Source organism: Pogona vitticeps, chromosome 14 (genome assembly GCF_051106095.1).
Source record: "Pogona vitticeps strain Pit_001003342236 chromosome 14, PviZW2.1, whole genome shotgun sequence".
Classification (NCBI taxonomy): Eukaryota; Metazoa; Chordata; class Lepidosauria; order Squamata; family Agamidae; genus Pogona; species Pogona vitticeps.
Window position 1 is genome coordinate 14,852,739 of NC_135796.1, and position 18,846 is coordinate 14,871,584.

The 18,846-nt window shown below is 43.1% G+C and overlaps 1 protein-coding gene across 4 annotated transcripts in view; it reads right to left on the reverse strand.

Annotated features, from left to right (window-relative positions):
• Positions 1 to 18,846, reverse strand: part of SFSWAP (splicing factor SWAP) — an 88,365-nt gene that overhangs the window by 38,344 nt on the left and 31,175 nt on the right. For 3 of the 4 annotated variants that reach the window (XM_072983416.2, XM_072983414.2, XM_072983417.2), the window contains exons 11-13: positions 11,456 to 11,627; positions 7,121 to 7,354; positions 934 to 1,124 (exon numbers count right to left, since the gene is read on the reverse strand). In XM_072983416.2, coding sequence (XP_072839517.2) covers positions 934 to 1,124; positions 7,121 to 7,354; positions 11,456 to 11,627 — 597 coding nt within the window. The remainder of the gene's footprint in view (positions 1 to 933; positions 1,125 to 7,120; positions 7,355 to 11,455; positions 11,628 to 18,846) is intronic. The other variant, XM_072983415.2, reaches the window with a different exon arrangement.

Here is an 18,846-nt window from a genome sequence, read left to right on the forward strand (position 1 = left end):
GTGGGCCTCCCCTGCTGTGCGCCGAGTCACATGGCCACACCGACGCCTTCACTTGCAGCACTTCACAAGCAAGATGATTATGAACTGGGAAACGGGAGATGAGGTTCACCAACAGCTCCCCAGGAGGAGGATGGGAAAGATATTGAAAAAAATTAGGAAAAAAAAAAAGAAAGAAAATAGCCATACGTGTATGGCAAGAGGTTAGAAATCTGAAATTTGCATTCAGCGGGAAAGCTGAAAACCTCAGAAGATTGGCAAGACCTACAGTAAACTTTCTTCTTGTATAGTTAGTGGTGCTTTGCTTTATTTAGGAAACACCAGAGAGAAAGAGAGAAAAATTCCTTTTCACCAGGTCAAGAATTTCGGAGCAGCTCAGAAAGCAGAAAAACACACCGGTCTATATCAGATGTGACATAACCAGGGATCTGACAGAACTACAGCTTATCACATATGAGTCATATATGCTTTGAGATCTTCCCCAAGGCAACGTTGGCGACAGAGTGGGAAAACCGAGGGGCGAAACAAACCACAGACTAAGCATGTTTTGCTTAGGATTAAGGCATAAGGCGCGGACTCCGGCTTGCATCTCCCTCGCAAGCCAAAAGTCGTAAGACAAAAAACAATGCAAACTTAGGAGACTTCCTTGTTGGGAGAAAGACCAACAAAAGCACGACATGATACATTAAATAAACTATGGGAAGCAGGCTCACCATTCATTCAGTCACCTTTGCATCCTGAAAAATTCAAGTGGAAAAAAACGAGCAGTAACTAATACATTGGCTTACTGACTAAATTCTGGTTTGCTTTGACTTGTAAATGCACCTAATATTTAATTTGGATCCTACCTTCCAAAGCTCTCACTTGACTGACTTCAAGAACTGCAGCCTGAGCCCGTGACGACTTAAAAAAAACCACACCATTTGCTGCACTCACCTCCATATTGAACGCGTTCTCCTCCATTTTTTCCACCTCTGCATCTGCCAAGGGATTCTTCAGGTTTTGCAGGAACAAAGCCGCTTTCCTCTTCCGTTCAGCCTGAAGCTGCTTCTCTTTCGACTCCTTGGAGGCTTGGGCAAGCTTTTCCCGGGCAGCGGCTGCCAGTCTGTCCTCAAGTTTCTGCTTTGCTGGAGGGGACAAAAAGGGATGTCAGGAAGATGCAAAAAAGTGGAGGTTTTTACAAGAAAAGAATTCACACAAAACTTGAATGCATCAGCCATTTCCTGCCCGAAGCTGTGCCATGGAGACAGGGAGTTGTGTGCAATTCTTAAAGAACGGTTTGAGCTTGTACTGACTGTTTATAAGACTTTTAAAACACACTGGATGCTGTAAATAAAGTGAAATATAACCACCTCGATTGGCAAGTTCTTATTTTAGAATCATGGAATGAAAGGAACTTTAGAGAGGAAAGTTTTCACTGCAGAAACAGAAACAAAGATTGTGAGAATGAATGCATGGACGAAAGGGAAAAGAGGGGTTTTAAATTATTTCTTACAGTTGGATGCAGAAGCCGGCAAATTACCTCTACAGGGAAAGAGTTCAAGCACAGGAAGGGCTACAAGAAAGACAGTGCAGAGATGAAAAATATCCAACAGAGTTGATATCTAACATGGACAGAAACACAGGAAATCATCATATAAGAAGTTCAACAGTTGAGTCTACTGAGATGAGTACTAGCTACAGTAAGTGTACTGATTTTTGTGTAAGGGTTGTGCAGCTAATTGCTGCAGTGTGGGATGTGTCTTGGTCAGCCACCTGCTCACACACCTCACTGTGCAATTAAGAGGCACCCCGGCTCTTCACCAATTAGCTGCAATTAGCCATGCCAAGTAGATCAAATCTTATGCAAACATTAACATTGCCTGGAAATGGCTTTCTTAAGCTGTCTAGCAGTAGTCTTTCCCGGATCAACTTGGAGACATCAGGGACCGATCCTGGCACTTTTGGCACACAAAACAGAGCTTGCGACCGGGGAGGAGACTGAGGAGGAAAAAGCAGCAACAGAAATAAGAAAAGAGGCAGTACTGACTGTTGGACTGGGATGTTCAGTGAGGCAGGTTAAAACCTCTTTCAAACTTCAAAGGGTGACCTTTTGCTCCAACTCTTTGTGGGGTAGAAAAGAGCTATGAATGCAACTTGCAGGGAGCTACCATATTTTTCACACCATAAGACGCACTTTTCCCCCACAAAACAGGGGGGTGGAAAGTCTGTGCGCCTTATGGAGCGAAGAAAACATTATATTATCCTGTTTTCTTCTCCTAAAAAATTAGTGCGTCTTATGGAAAGGTGCGTCTTATGGAGCGAAAAATGCGGTACTTAGTTAACATCCTAACAAGTTTCAAAAGCACAACTTTCTCAAGGCACTTAACAAAACGCATCCCCTAACATTTTCTTCTGGTCTCCTCAAGGTCCAACTCCCCAACTGGACTTAAGCTGTAATACTCAGGCACCAAAACATGAGGTTTTTTTCTAGCCATGATGGCTGGAATACATAAACCATTTCAGAATTATGAGAAAGAACAGCAGCATCAACATTCAGAGGCAAGACTTCCACAAGGCAACCCGTCCAACGATGGAGAAGCATCAACCTTTCGCATCCCTCCCCCTGTACTTCATTTCCATTGCAGCCAAAGGATTTTGGATTTTGCTGTCCAAAGTATCAAAAACCTGCCCCTTGGATCAGATTTATGAATGAACGTCCGGCACACTGGCCTGGCATATTATACCATTATTTCTTAACAGGAAATTAAACGTTATACCGTAAGATTGAGCGGATGAACTGCCTTGATAAGCCCTTATTAAGAAGTGTGCGTCCAAAAACTATCTGCTTTAATTACCTCTAAATAAATTAAGGCATCTGATGGAGCTGCCTTTACCTTCCTCTCCCACACAGAAGTAATTATCCCTGCATTACATCATCACACATCACCATTCTGCTGCTATGTTTGTAACACTCCTGTCTTGGCTACTTTAAGGCAGTGGTCCCCAACCTTGGGCCTCCAGATGTTCTTGGACTACAAACCCCCGAAGCTTTCACCACCACCTCTGCTGGTCAGGACTTCTGGGAGTTGACGTCCAAGAACATCTGGAGGCCCAAGGTTGGGGACCACTGCTTTAAGGTACACTTGAATAAGAAACCTCTTCTGTCTCTTAGCCCTTGCTCAGATCAAGGTGGGTGGGAAGACTTCCCCTCTTTACTTTCAAACACAAAGGAAGCAGCCATATCAGTTCCTGCCAAGTGTTACATAGGCGTGATGTTCAGAATTGCTGATGTTCTCTACATTGGCAGATTTAATTGGCTGCTTGAGTAGGGGAGAAGACTGAAGCGGGGCCATGCATACCCCTTCAGTTTTGTTGAATAATTTCATTTTTTAAGCATGAGAGCTCACTCCAAGATGGCCTGGGATGGCCAAGAGTATTTGGAGAACTTCAAAAAGTTCCAGATTGCAAATTATGTCTCCTCGAAATACAGACTAATAAATTATCTGCTTTCAACCCATTTAGTGGGAAATGAAACCTCATTAACTTAATAAGGCTTAATATCTGAGCTGAAGAACTGTTCTGTTAATCGCTATTGAAAACACCAGGATATAAAGAAGTGCTTCAAAGATTACTACAGTGTAGACATCTTCACAGATGGGCAACAGACAGCTCCCCCTGAATTTTACGAAAAAAATGCATTCACAGGGGTATTAGGAACAAAACTAGAGAATGTTGTTTCCCAATGTGCTAGGAACTACTTTAACAGTGAGAAGTATGTCCTTGCACCAGAGCCCAAAACAATTTTTCTAATTCTGAAGCACCATCAACAAAATATCTAAACATCCGAACCCCTTCAAGCAAACCATTAAGGCTCTGTGGTGTTTAAAGTAATCTTCCCCAAACAAACACTGATGTTTCCAATGCTTCCCACTTTCGATTTTGTAATATGCAGCTGCTATTAAGTGGAAGTTTATTTTATTTGTTTCCATTTTCTAAACTTTGGAAAAACATTCATGCCCCTGGGGTTTATGATACACATTTAAAATGTATTTCATGTGAGCATTTTCAAGAAAGAGTAACTTTTAAATAATTAAGATTTCATGAAGATTTAGGGCTCAATTAACGCATTGGAAATGAAAAACACAGATAGCTCATCTTTATCTTCCACAAATGCAATAAAATAAAATAAAATGGATTTTATCAAGCATAGCAAAAAGGATCGAAAATGTTACACACTTGGTTTTAAACTGAGAGAAAAATATTCTCCCCCAGGAATTCTGATACTGTATTCATTCTTTTTCCTTTTCCTGCAGTTATGGAATAAATATTCACCAAGAGATCCTGGAATCTATGATATTTTCCTGTAGAAGATTTGTATCTCAACTTATATATATATACATACTGTGGTTTACATTGCATTTATTTCCAGTTCTGGCTTATATATATATATATATATATATATATATATAAGTTGAGATACAAATCTTCTACAGGAAAATATATATATATATATATATATATATATACACACACACACACATACTGTGGTTTACATTGCATTTATTTCCAGTTCTGGCTTCTTCCAATCTTCCAGCTACTTCATTACAGAGTCTCAACTGCTAAGGAATATAAATCAAACTCTGGAGCAGACTCAAAGTGGAATTCCCATGGTAGGAGAGTCATGGAGCCTAAAGCAGATAGCTGGTGACAACACTCACACAAAGATTTCACTCTATCCATGTCAGTGTGATGACAGATTGCTGTGAAAGGCTGAATCCTAGCACTGAACCGTTCTTTGAAAAGAACTCTTCAGAAAATCTAGAACACATTTTCAGAGTAATTAAAGCATTCTCTTTCCTTCCATATACAGCATTAAATGTATCCAATACCCATCATGAGGACAAAGGACAGGCTATGGGCTGCTGTACCTGTAAGATGGATGTGCTTCCCAGTTCATGATCTCGATATTCAGTGACACAGTTTGAATTCACAGAATGGAAGCAGAAAGTGCTGGTCTACTTACTATATAATGCCAGGCTCTGAAGCCTGAGTTAATCTCGACAAAATTCGACCTGGTGAACCAAGGAGAACTAGGGCTAGTTGGCAAAAGTTTAAAAGAACCAATACAGTGGTGCCTCGCTTGACGACGTTAAATTCGTTCCAGTGAAATCGCTGTAGAGCGAAAACGTCGTCAAGCAAAATAAAAAAGCCCATTGAAATACATTCCAATGGGCTGAATATCTGCTCGTCCAACGAAGATCCTCAATACGGTGGCCATTTTCGGGTGCCTGTTAAGCGAAAAATGCATCCTAAAAACAGCGGGGAGCCATTTTGAGCAGCCGGCGGCCATTTTGAAAACCCGACAATCAGCTGTTTTGGAGCGGGGAACTGATTGTCGCAAAGCGAAGAAACCCCATTAAAACATCGTTTTGCGATCGCAAATGTGATCGCAAAAACATCGTCGTGAAGCAGATTCGTCGTTATACAGGGTAATCGGTAAGCGGGGCACGACTGTATTCGGACTGAATAGAAGGCAGCTAGCTATGTTCTTAATGGGAGTTTGTACCTCCACTGTGTTGTTCTGCATACTGGGGTGAGATGCCGTAAAACACCATTAATACTGGCAAGGATTCCTGAAACTGGAACTCAGTGGAAACATCTCATCATATTCTGAAGCCGATCCAAAGCCTGTGCTTTCAGAATGCGTATCAAAGGGTTGTATTAAAGCAAATTCCCCAAAGATACCTTGCCAAAGTGATGCCGGCTAATGCATTATGTGACAGCTAATACTGAGGGACAATTAAAACGTCATTCGTTAATTATAAGAAGATCACGACAGGACCGGTATCAAATTGTGAGCAGGGGCTTATGAACCAATTCTCAGAGTGCTTTGCTGGCAATGACATGCCCGGCATGTCACCAAGGCTAAAGCCAAGCGGTTGATTTAATAACCAGTAACTCTGTGTCTTACAGAGCAGGCTTCATGGTAAAACTCAAAGGAGGACCCTGTAGGGTCTAACTCTGTCCTGTGTTAGTACAGTGGTGCCTCGACTTACGAACGTCCCAACAGACGACCATTTTGAGTTACGACCAACTCCGGCTGCAAAAATATTGCTTCGACTTGCGGCTGGAGCTTCCAGTTACGAAGAGAAAAAGGCAGGGAATTCAAATTGCTTAACCATTGGTAGGCGAACAGGCTGCTTCTTTGCAACTCTTTCGTCCCATCAGTTCAGAGGAGGCTTCGGACTGCCTGGTAAAGTGCTGCTTTCTGTTTTTTAAAAACTGTTCTGGGTGGGTTTTACAGAGTGGTTTTTGGCTTGGTGGTGGGATTATGTTTCTATGCTGTGATGGGTCCTGCGAGGTTTGTTTGCTTCCCCCCCCCCCAATTTCCAATCGTTCTCGGGATTTGTCCCCATTCCTGATGGGTCTTGCGGTTTTTTTTTTTGTTTGTTTGTTTTTGCATTTCTCAAGGGTTTTGCACGTTTGTTTGCTTTTCTTTCCTTTTCCCCCTTCGGCCAGAACGGATTAAACACATTTCCAATGGGTCTTGCAGTGTTTCCCCCCCCCCTTTGGCCGAAATGGATTAATTGAATTTCAATGCATTCCTACGGGGAAATGGTGCTCCGATTTACGGCCACTTCGAGTTACGACCGGAGTTCCGGAACCAATTAAGTCCGTAAGTCGAGGCACCACTGTAATGGACATTAAGGCAGACGCCTAAGGCGCTTGAGAATACAGCAACGAACAGTGCAACACACCTCCTGCACAACACCATATGGCAGACAAATCGGCACCCCAAATGACTATGACTCATCTCCATATCGTCGTCAATTCCATTTACCTCCTAAATGCAGCAATTTGGTTATCTCTGCAGGCCGTAACAAAAAGAACATGCTCCTATTATGCACGAGTCCTAGAAATACGCTTTAAAGTAAAATTGTATATACATGTATTAAGAAAGCATGCTGAAGAAGATGGCTCCTGTTTCTTTCCGCCTACTTATCTACCCGTCTGTCTTTCTTGAAGGAGGCTTTAGCCACAGCTTAATGAAGGCAGTTTTCAAACGCAGGGTTTTCCAGCCTCTACGATTTGCACGCTCCAGGTATTTTCACTTTCCGGAGCGCAGTAATTTTTTTTTTACCTTGTTTGGCTTCCAGTTCCTCTTGCGTCAGCTGAGGCTTCTTTTCCTCGGCCGCGCTGCTGGATGAAGCAAAGGCCGCGCTGCTGTTCGAAGCGCTGCTCGCGTTCTCCTGCCCGTCTTTGCCTTCCTCCCCTTCCTCGTCACTGTCGTCGTCAAGTTTCACGCGGTTCTTCTCCAAGGGAAGCATGTCGTTCTCTTTGGCCCTGATGGCGAAGCAGATGGGGGCAAAGGAGGCTGTAAAAAAAAGAGAGAGAAAAAGGACACGGGCAATTAGTGCCAACCAGTAGCCACCCTGAGGAGTGACCAGTAGCCACCCTGAGGAGTGACCGCAAACGAAAGGAACACTGGGACGAAATATTATGCTGTTTCCTATGGTTGCCATTAAGCTCAGGCATCTGTTGAAAGGGGGAAAATAGGATTGTAAACTGCTGAGATGGAGTTTTAATCCACTGTGGTCTTTGAAGCCAAAGTGGAAATTTCAGGGCTTGACCCTCTAGCCCAGTCCTGTGTATTCAGACTCTCTCTGCAACACTTAAATCTCTCTTTCCTCCGTACTTTTCCCTCTGCGGGCCAAATGCCTTATAAAGCACACCCTTTTAAGGGGAGAACGGAGCTGGTAATTTGATAAGCAAGACGAGGAAAGCCACAGATAAATCAGCACAAACCTTCTCCCTCCACTAAGTTTAATGAATCCTGTAAAAAAGGGACAAGAAAAATGACCCTCGAAGCGATGCAGCTAAAAACAAAAACCCCTCAACAGGAATCATTCTAGAAGTGTGTGTGCAAGGTGGAGAATCCTAATCCTATTCTCCCAATCCAGGGGTAAATTCTGAGCTGAGTATTTAGAAGCCCCACTTTCTAAAGCATTCTAGAGGCCACGGCTGGAAGACTCAGAAGAAAATGGCACTGGCATTGCTGGCTTTAAGCAGATTACATCAAAGAGTAAAAATCAGCCCCCTCCCCTTCTAGCACTACTGTTGCTCAAAGGAAATTAAGTGGCAGACAAGCAGAACCACGCCAGATAAGATAATGGCGCAGCCTGACATAACAAAGGCAAAACAGATATGAGAATCTCTCATGCGTGGTCTTCCTGAAAGCTCAGATTGCCTCACATATAAATAAGCATATGGTGATACTCAAATTCACGTATACTAACTTGGCTTCCTTCTAACAGTGTATGGGCAACCTGCCACTTCCATGACATAGTTCACATTTCTACTCCCACTTTGGTGGCAACTCTTTTAAGATTAAGGATTGCATTTGTTTCCCCGGGGGGCAACATTACTTGCTCTGTTTATACATGTAGATACTCAGAGCTTTCTTTATAAGCACTACTGCCACGCTCCCTAGCCAAATTTAGGCAGCCTGCCTCCGTTTGCAGGAAGAATGATTATAAATCAGCAAAATGTGTCTATTGGAATGCCTCAGTGCTACCGCCACTATTCACAGCACTTTGAATGAGCCACTACCACAAAATACTCTGCATTCACCTTTGGGAGAATTTCTCATGGGACTATAAACCAGAATGGTTACCTATCGGAAGCTGAAGTGGAGAACAGGAGAGAATCAATGCTGTAAATGTCCCAACAACTAAGAGCAGCGCTGGGGGTTTCAAAATGTCTAGATGGGAGACTCAGTGGAAATCAGACCTAAGCCACTCTGATCTCTCTGGAAGACCAACAGGGCAAAAGGAGGGCAATTAGCACAAAATAGCAGAGTGACAAATTTCCCATAAAATCTAGCTGTTACACTGCAATCTCCCATTTTAAGGCAGGAAAAACACAACTTGTTTGGAGTTCCCCAACAAGTCAATGTCCAACTGGAAACGGAACCCAGGCTTTCTACATCTGTGCTGACCACTGACGAATTGGGGAAACGCTAGCCATAGAGCCCTTGACAATCCCTAGAGGTCAAGCCAATTTTCATTCCAGAGTAAAACAGAAGCAATCAATCAGATTTAGTCGTAGTGAGAACTTGAAAAGTTGCTTTCACTTCAGTGGATTTACCCCTGAATGGAATCGCAGTTAATGGTAGCCCTTAATGTCCCTGAATCACAAGACCACGAGGGGTTAAAGCACTGATTCCCAACCTTCGGTAATGCAGGTGTTCTCAGACCACAATTCCCAGAAGCCTTCACCACCAGCTGTGCTAGGTCAGTGTTTCTGGGAGTTGCCGTCCAAGAACAGCGGGATTATGGGAACCACTGGGATAGAGGGGCAAACGGTCTGATCTGACAGAAGTCAGCTTCCTATTCTAAATTCGGCGGCTCCTCTCTTTACTTTCCTAAGGTTTCAAACCAACCTATATGTCTCTCTCTTGTTTTTTTTTTTTTTTTTTTTTGTGCCCCCTTCAGTGAATACCCAGGAGCATGTGGTATGGCTTTACTGAACACTGGGATCGGAAAAACTCATTTATATTCCTTCTGTATGTGTAAGTTTCTGGAGAGACGTATTAACCTTAAGTGACATATAAACCTTTCTCTTCCAGCATGATATAATGGAACAGCAAGAAGTATTTTTGGACTGGCAAGTACCAGAATGATCACTACGCAACAAATGTTTGGTTCTTGTATATTGTTTTCTCCGTTTGATGTATTCGTTGTCTAATAGTAATTAAAAAAAGAAAAAATGAAGCCAACCTAATGAAGAATTTGGGAACTTGTTCACCCCATCTGCTCTAAAACTGACAAGCTTCCTGCTAAGCAGACTCAACAGCCTTACAAATGGCACTTGCAGAATTTTCCCCCACCCCAGTTTACAAGGGGGGAAATTACTTTGAAGAATTAATTACATTGCAGTGTGAGTAAAATGAAAGACAAAGCCTACTGATTTCCCTCCTATTTTCAATGTTTCACAGCTTGCAGTCAAGCTGGCACGAACCCTATTAGAAAGGAACATTTGTTCCAACCTTTCTATTAGTAATGGAAAATGAAGAAAAACTCCTCTGATAAACCTGTTTTTTTCTTCCTCACCTCCACCCCCCCCCCAAAAAAAACCCTACCAATTTTACACAATTATGGCTTGGCAGCTGATTTATCTGAATTAGAAACCTGGGCAAAATGTGGCCTACGCAGATGTCTTTCAGCATCACTGCTACCCACTGTGAGACAGAAAAAAGCATTTTATATTCTCTGCTTTTTTAAAAATACAAATTGCACAGAAATTTCATCTGGCAAGTGTGCTGCTACTTATCAAAACCAAGTTATAAACCTGAACTCTGTAATCCTTATTACCAGCGATATCAGTGGATCCCAAGTTGGAAGTCCTTAACCCAGGTGTTCTTGGACTGTAACTCCCAGAAACCCCAGCCAACACAACTGGTGGGTGAAGGCTTCTGGGAATTGCAGTCCAAGAACACAAGGCTGGGAACCACTGAGCTATGCTGTATGAACATGTGAAACCACACCGTACCAATATGAGAGTATTTGCTCATCTAGGTTAATATATGACAGCAGCTCGTTTGAATTTTTGCAAAAAAAATGGCCCTTTCCAGCACTGTTACTGAAGCACCTCTGAAATGAAGACTGAGGAATATGAAGAACCAATATTTGGGAGCTTCTGTTGGGTCAACAGCTGAGTCATGAATGCTTTCCACAGCAGCCCCTGACATCTCTCTTAAGCAGCGACATCATGCTTGCAAGAAATGCTTATTCAGTAGACCATGTGGGCCTCCCGAACATTGCTGAACTTCAGTTCTCATCTACCTTACCCAATACGGCCAATGGAGAGGGGAAGATATGACTTGAGCTTTAATGACAACTGAAGTTAGTTAGTCCTTCTCTAGATTGTGGGTGGGCAAATATTTTCCTATAAAGCTTCAGGTGATTCCATCTCTAATTTCATGCAAGACTATTTCCAAAAAAATGTACATGAGATTTGGTGGTTCGTCCACCAGCCCAATAGGTGTTCCATGGTTCCGAGTCCCACCTTCTTTGATGGGCACCCACTCAAGGGCAGCACCCAGAAGAGGAGGGATAGGGAAGCCACTTTGCTGGCTGGGAGTGGGCGCCCACTGGAGGAGGCGGGGCTTGGAACCACGGAAATCCTGTTGATTGACGGACAAATTTGTGCCCATCTCTAATGCAGACCTCTAGCAGAAAAAAATTAGCTTCTCTCCTAGAAGCCTGCTGTGCAAGGAAGAAGAGGAAGGGTGGTTAAAGAGAAAAGAGTAGTTTTGCCCAACTTTGCTGAGATCCCGCCTATTACTGGCTTCACGTGCGCCTAGTGGTGGCACGTCGCAACGAAATTATTTCAGAGAGAACACATCCACAGAGAGAAAAAGCCTTCAGAATCCTGCTGCAGTCCTTACATCCTTATGCGCATGCCATGGACCTACCTTTCACTAGTTTGCCGTCATTGGCCACTTTGATGGCAATTGCATCATTTTTATTATTTCCCTCAAGAGAGCCGTCAGGATCTTCAGGTATTTGGTCGGTGGAAAACTGAGCTTCTCCGGGCACGGAACTAGCAGGATCAGCAGCAACATCCTCGGGTAAAGAGATTACCTGCTTAAAAGAGGGAAAGAAAATGCAAGGCATCCTTTACTCTTCAACTGAAAATAAAAGCACAGATGTAATAAGATGCGCTGGGACTGAACAAAGCCATAAAGAAAAGTACACACTGCTCAATGAGTAAAAAACCCACCAACCCACCAGCCACTCAGATGCACTGCATTAATTTTAAAGTGGGCTAGGCAGCTTCTGGCCCAATAGCACAACCCAATTTTTGGTTCAAAACGCCCCTTCTGGTCTCCAAGGAACAAGGGAGCCAGAAGGGGTGTTTTGAACCAAAAATTGGGTTGGGTATATGCAGAGAGGTATATATGGGGCTATGGCTCCCTTGTTCCTTGGAGCAAGGAGATAGGTAGGTAGGTAGATACAGATATTCCACGTATTCTTAGCTCCAAGGAGGTAATCAATGGACTATTCCGACTATTTCATGGTAACATTAAAGATCCTGTATACAAGAACTGGCCTACACATTCAGAATCAGTATATGGTATGGCTTCAGAATGGAGGGTGGGGTAATGTTTGAATGAATGTTACCTCACATATCCCCCCCGCCCTCCAAATTCCAGCTTGTGGAAATCTAGCCTGTCAGGAAAGGGCCTGTTCCAGAATGTGCTAGTTTTCTACATTTGAGGTTCTGACAGACTTGAATATTCAAGAGTCCATTCTTCGTCTTGGGCACCTGCGCCTTCCCCTGAATTCTTATATCAGCCTTTGTGCTTTTGCTCCTCCAGAGGCACAAATGGAATTCCTATTGTAAGGGGGTTACGTCAATAAAAAGATCTGAAAGATACTTCTACATTGATTTTAATTAATTAAAGTCTGCACAGCACCAGAGGCTTCATATCCTGTCTACTTCAAAGCTGGAAGTACATTGGAGTGACAGGACCGTTCCCCAGGTTATAAACCTAGTTTCTTATACTAGCAAAATGAGTCTGGACAAATATTCCATGCCTAAAAACAGATTATTATATCCCTATTTGAAAAGATACGTTATGACATTTTCCCTTCCTTCAGTTCAGTATTCATTACAGAATCAACTTTCTCTGACAAGGAAACGAGTAGCTAAAATGAACAATAGCTGCTCAACAGGACCTACTTAGATGAGGTGTTACAAAGCCTACACTGACCCAAGGCCCATTTCCCGAAATAGCATTCCCGGGAAGGTGAGGCAGGACGCGCGAGGGAACAATACCAAGGTGATCATTAATGGAGATCAACAGACATGGCAGTTAGCTTCGTTTGCCCCCAAGAAGCCACCTAAGGCACTCTGTCAGGTACCGAGTCTAGAGAAATGCAGAGACCTCTGGGCTGCAATCTTGCACATAGTTCATAGTTGGCTGCCACAGCAATCATTTTTCAAGGGAGTGCCAACACCAACAATTCTGAAGACACTGCCCAAATCTCACCTCTTAGACTCAACCTATATTACCATGGTCAATTGCTTAATAAAGTTCTTCTGCACCAGTGGTTCCCAACCTTGGTTAACCCAGGTGTTCTTGGACTACAAATCCCAGAAACCCCGGCCAGCACAGCTGGTGGTGAAGGCTTCTGGGAACTACAGTCCAAGAACACCTGGGTTACCCCAGGTCGGGAACCAGTGTTCTAGATTGAATACTAAAACAAGCTGATGATCTGAAGAATGGAGGGGGTTTACAACAGAGAATCAAATGCTTCGATACTTTACAGTCAAATGGAGTGCCTGCCCTTCCTGGCATGGGTGATCTACTGATGGGTTTTTTCCTCGCCAGGACCTCAAAGCATGGCTTGGGTTTACAAAACATCAAGCACAAATCTCTTTGTTCAGACTTGCTGCAAGCCAGCCCTGGCGCTCAAGAGGATGGGGATTCAGGTGGAGAATGCAATGGGGATGGCGGCACCGTCAGCACCAGCGTCGTTCTCCAAGCAACATACGAAGACTTTCCACGACATATAAACCAGCTTGTTGAGTCCAAAAGAGAATATGAATCCAGGTGCCTCGGACATAGGCTCCAGTATCTCCCGTTAGTGGCTTCAGCCCCACACAATACATACACTGGTCTGTAGACAATAGTGAACATCGCTTGCGAAAGAGTGGTGACAGGACTGAGTTTCATCCTGCTTTTGCAGCCTCCAAAAACCCTTCAGAACATCTTTTTAGCACTGTAGAGGAGGGGCTGAAAATCCAAAAGCTTCTGTAAGTGTTTGATATAGCCTATTACAGATCCTGAAGCTGAGGCTCCAATACTTTGGCCATCTCATGAGAAGAGAAGACTCCCTGGAAAAGATGTTGGGAAAGGGTGAAGGCAAGAGGAGAAGGGGACGACAGAGGACGAGATGGCTGGACAGGGTCATTGAAGCGACCAACATGAATTTGACCCAACTCCGGGGGGCAGTGGAAGACAGGAGGGCCTGGCGTGCTCTGGTCTACGGGGTCACGAAGAGTCGGACATGACTTAAGGACTAAACAGCAGCAAGATGATACTCAATGGATACTAGCTGGCTTTGTTTACTGGCCTGGAGCTTCCATTCTATCTACTTGTTATTAATGAGGCTGTAGATATTTGAAGAAAGCAGGTTGAGGGGGGGGGGGAAGCTACAATGATTCAAGCATATTTGACACTGTGATTTCATGCCCATTATGGCGTTCAAGACGGTCGTAAAAAAAAAAAAAAGCAGTGCGCTAACGGCTTTGTAATAAGGATGAGAGGAAGCAGTTCTGGTATAAGAAGTAGCTAAGTGTAAAGTGAGGGTGTTTTTTAAAAAACACTGAAATCTTAAAGTAGCAATCTAAAAAGTTTAGCCTCACTTATCTGGTGAAGCTAATGATGCCAATAAAATTTAAGAGTGCTCACTGCATGCACTTTTAAGCTTTAGTGACTCCCACTATTTTTTTAAAAAAAGCAGACAGACGCTAGACAATAATAAAATGTCAGTAATAAGATGTTATCCTCAAATGAGGAGGGGGGGCAATTCACAAGTTAATCAGCTTAATTTATTCATGGTGGACTTGTGCCATAATTTGTTCAGTAAGAGGCAAAAATGAAAATATAGCATGCGATCTACGACTGATGGGGGCATGTGAGGAAGTTTAGAATGGATACAGAGTGAAGGTCAGGGAAAAGGCACCCTGAACTGTTTTAAATGGAGCCAGACGGTCCAAGCCCATGCTGGTTGGCTGAGATGCCAAGGAATGCTGGATATGGTCACCCAAAACAGTGCCTGAGCATCTCAAGTTGAGAAAGGCAGGTTTATTCTCAACTGGCAGTATTTCACCAAGGTTTCAAATAGGGACCATCTCGCTGCTCAGCTCTGCTACCGTATACCTGTGCTCACGACCCGGGGTTCAATCCCAGGTAGCCGGCTCAAGGTTGACTCAGCCTTCTATCCTTCCAAGGTCAGTAAAATGAGTATCCAGCTTGCTGGGGGGGGGGGGCAATGTGTAGCCTACATAATTAACTTGTAAACCATCCAGAGAGTGCTTGAAGTGCTATGGGGCAGTATATAAGCAGCACACTTTTTTACTAAATAAACCAAAATGAATATTACTGTTGGTGCCAATTTTAAAGGCACACTCATACTCAAGAGCAACACAACCTGACAAATACTATTACCCATCTTTGGTTATACCTCATTTCATTTGCTAAGCCTCTCCATAAAAACACAAGAACCAGAATTCAGAACTTGGGCATCTTAAGAGTGTTTGAGTTCCTCAATGCCCTCATTATTCTTGATGCCAAAAACACAGGGAGCATTAGAGATATTAATAGCACATAATAAAGGAAGTTGATTTCTAGCAAGAAAGGGAACTCAGATTTTAAATGCATATCTATCTAGCAAGCCTCTAATGACTGGGTTACGTTTAGTGTTTGCCAGGCAGGAGCAGTCAAGACTAATGCCTCCAGCATTGGGTCAGTGTACATTCTTCCAGAACATCACTTGAACAAGAAGAGGAAAACTCCTCCATTTAAAGGAATGGTGTCTATAAAACTGAAATCCCAAAGCTGCAGTGATTAGTTCTTAGTTTTTCTACTTAGAATCTGTTGAGTATTCCATGTACTGCATAAAAACAGACGCAACGGTCTTGTCCCAGGCTCAGATAATTTACATTACCTGATGGACATAAGATTATTTGTGCCTTGGTTTCCTTGGATATTTGACAGCCTTCGACAGAGTTTCCAGGGCTGTCTATTTCAGTGAGAAGACCGACACTATATCTAGATTTAAGTGGAAAAACTGCAAGCATTGGTTCTGCTCCACCAAGTGTAAAATAGGTAAATTCTGGACTTCCAGCTGTTGCCAGACTATATTTCCCAGCGTTCCTCACCATTGCCTACGAGCTACACTAGTTAGGGCTGACAGGAACTGGAATCAAACCCAACGGGGACCCCCACAAGTTGGCCATTCCTGCCCTTGTTGTGCCTCAACTGCGTGCAGAAGAAAAACAATCAATACGTACAACACCAAGACACAAAGAATCATAAGGAGTGATACAAGGCCTTGGGAACGGCTGTGGACGAGCAGAGTCAAAGCACTGGTCTTGACCCCTATGCCGAGATGGAAAGAAGAGACAGACACCATGTGTCAGCAGAACATCAGCCCCAGATGCAACCCGCAACTGATAAGAGGTAGAAAAATAAAATAATAAAAAACCTGGGAGAATTAAAATGTCAGCACCAGATGCATCTCCTTAGGGAAGAGGTTAAGCAAACCACGAGCTACCTTCTTTCTCAGATGACGGGGATGTTTGAAAGAAAACTAGAAATAGAACCTAATGCATGGGTGGGCTGGTGTGGGAAGGTGTTCTTTCAGGCTTCTACTCTTAGATTACTTACATGTAGAATCTCTATTATTTTAAAAGTGATCAACAGCGTTTTGATTTCTGCTCTACCTGGGTGCAGAAGCCAAATGTACAGGGAATGCATATGCTCGGCAATCTCAATCAACGTTATAGACAGGTTGCACTTTCCAAACCTGCCCCCCCATGAAGAATTTATTAGAACAAAACCAAAAAAAACCCTCTAAAAACCCTTCCTTTTTTGCTTGTAAGGTAGTTTTGCACAGGGAAACCATTCAAACAACTGACCATCCCTGATAGGTACGAGATGCCCTTGTTATCTGCTATTAACCACATCAGAATGAGAAGGCAGGAGTGAAGAAATTCAGGGACTGGGGCAAGGAAGAGTCACAAGATGTGATGGCAAAGGTTTCTGTAAAAGATAGGGAGAGAGAGAGAGAGAGAGAGAGAGAGAGAGAGAGGGAGAGAGGAGGAGGAGGAGGAGGAGTAAGAAGATGATGGAATAGACTCTTCCAGAATGATTTTCAACACCTCAGCAGAAAGGAGGGGAGGGAAGAGGTAGGAATCTGGGGGAAGGCAATAAAGAGGAAAGATGGAACAGAGGAACTGTGTGGAAGACAAGTCAGTGACAGCAAAACAAAGAACTTTAAAATCCTTAAAACATTACAAATTCTACCTCCCTCCTTAAAAAGGACAAAAGTCAGCTTCCATCGCTGAGAGACAATATTCAAAGCTAAAAACAATACAGTAGGTATATAAATACTAAAAAGGGTTTATCAAATACCATTCTGAGAAATGGTGAGGAAAAGCAATACTAAAAACACATTCAAAGCAGGAAAGTATAACCATACTCCGTTTAAAAAATCCCAATCAGGACAAAGGCTTCCAAACAGTTCCTTAAACAGGGTACAGCTGGCTATGGCTATCTGGATTCCAGAAGGAGTTGAAGCCAGAGATGGTTTTTGGGAGCCTTTCAGAACCTTAAATGTTTTGAGAGCTCTTGATCGAAAGCATTGTTAGAAGAGGCATTAGTGCTTTTACTGTCACTTCAGCGAAATTGGTGGCAAAATAATATGAAAAGGAATTATTTCATTACCATGAAGCATTGCTAAGAAAAGGCTCTCGAGGACTTAACATTCTTGAGAATTGATGTACAAATTGAAAACTGAAGACTTTTGAAAAAGGAAAAAATAAGGAAGTTTAATATGCCTTTCTTTGAAAGGCTGTTTGACTGCTTTTCGGCAGACAATTCTTTTAATTTTCTTTAAACACAGCTTAAGGATTTCCAATTATAGAACCAAGCTCCTATTACTGGATTCAGATTGGAGCGCTTAAAGAAAAAAAGGAAATGGGGTTTAAAAAACACAGAGTACTTCGTTCTGCACCTCTTGAAACTGTTCAAACTCCCATGAAGATGACTGACAGGGAAGAAGCTTTCTCCAACTCTGCTACCGATAGCTGAGAGAGACCATACTTTCAAACAGGGAAGCGACAGAAGCAAAACACCAGCTCTGACTACTGATTTAGTCCTGAGCAAAGAGACAGCTTTCGGAGTTAGCTTTCTCTCCAAGCTACACATCTCAGCTACTTGCTTTCTTGTTTAAGTCAAACAAAAGGACCAGAAATGGGACAAAAATCTTGATGGAAAGAGCTAGACCTGAAATCACGGAGGTTTCGATTAAGTCCCGTAGGCTGATAGTCAACCAATGACCATTCTAACTGTACATATTAAATTCCAAGCAATCAGGGCTATCGGGAAACAAAGCCAGCATTGGCTTTCAAATATTTAAGGTGTTTTCCCAACCATGGAGGGCAACTAAAATGTGACGTTACTTCCAAGATATAAAATATAATTTGCTCAGAGAACTTGAAGACTTATCTCAGTGGCAGCTTCTGTACGATGAGATGATGCAAGAGGGCCAACAGGCCACCTGAGGCTAGAAGTAGGGAGTGTGTGGGCTTCCCAGAAACTGCTGGTCTACAAGAACCAGCCTCCCTTGACCCTAGCTGTGCTGGCTATGGCCGAATAGGGTTCCATGTGGAAGGCCATATGTTCAACTCTGCGAATTGCTCGTATACTCTTAAAACCAGGATTTGCAAAGTGTGGTCTAAAAGAAACAAGTGCCTTCCCCCATGGACCAAGATACCCCCCACAGCACACTCCACTGCTCTCCCATGCTATAATTTTTAAAACCAAAAAATAAAAATAAAATAAAAGGTGTTTAAGGCCTTTTGTGGCATAGGAAGAATTACTCATTTGTCTCCAGAATGCTTTAAGCGGGGGGAGTTCAAAACAGGAGGTGACAACAGGCAAGTTCTGTTTCAAAAGATGCCCCCTCTGCTCGCCTTAATGATAGGAAATTTGGAAATCGTCAAACTCCGCCTTAAATATTTTCACACTGCTTTGGAAACCAGCCATGAGACTGACCTGATAATGTACCA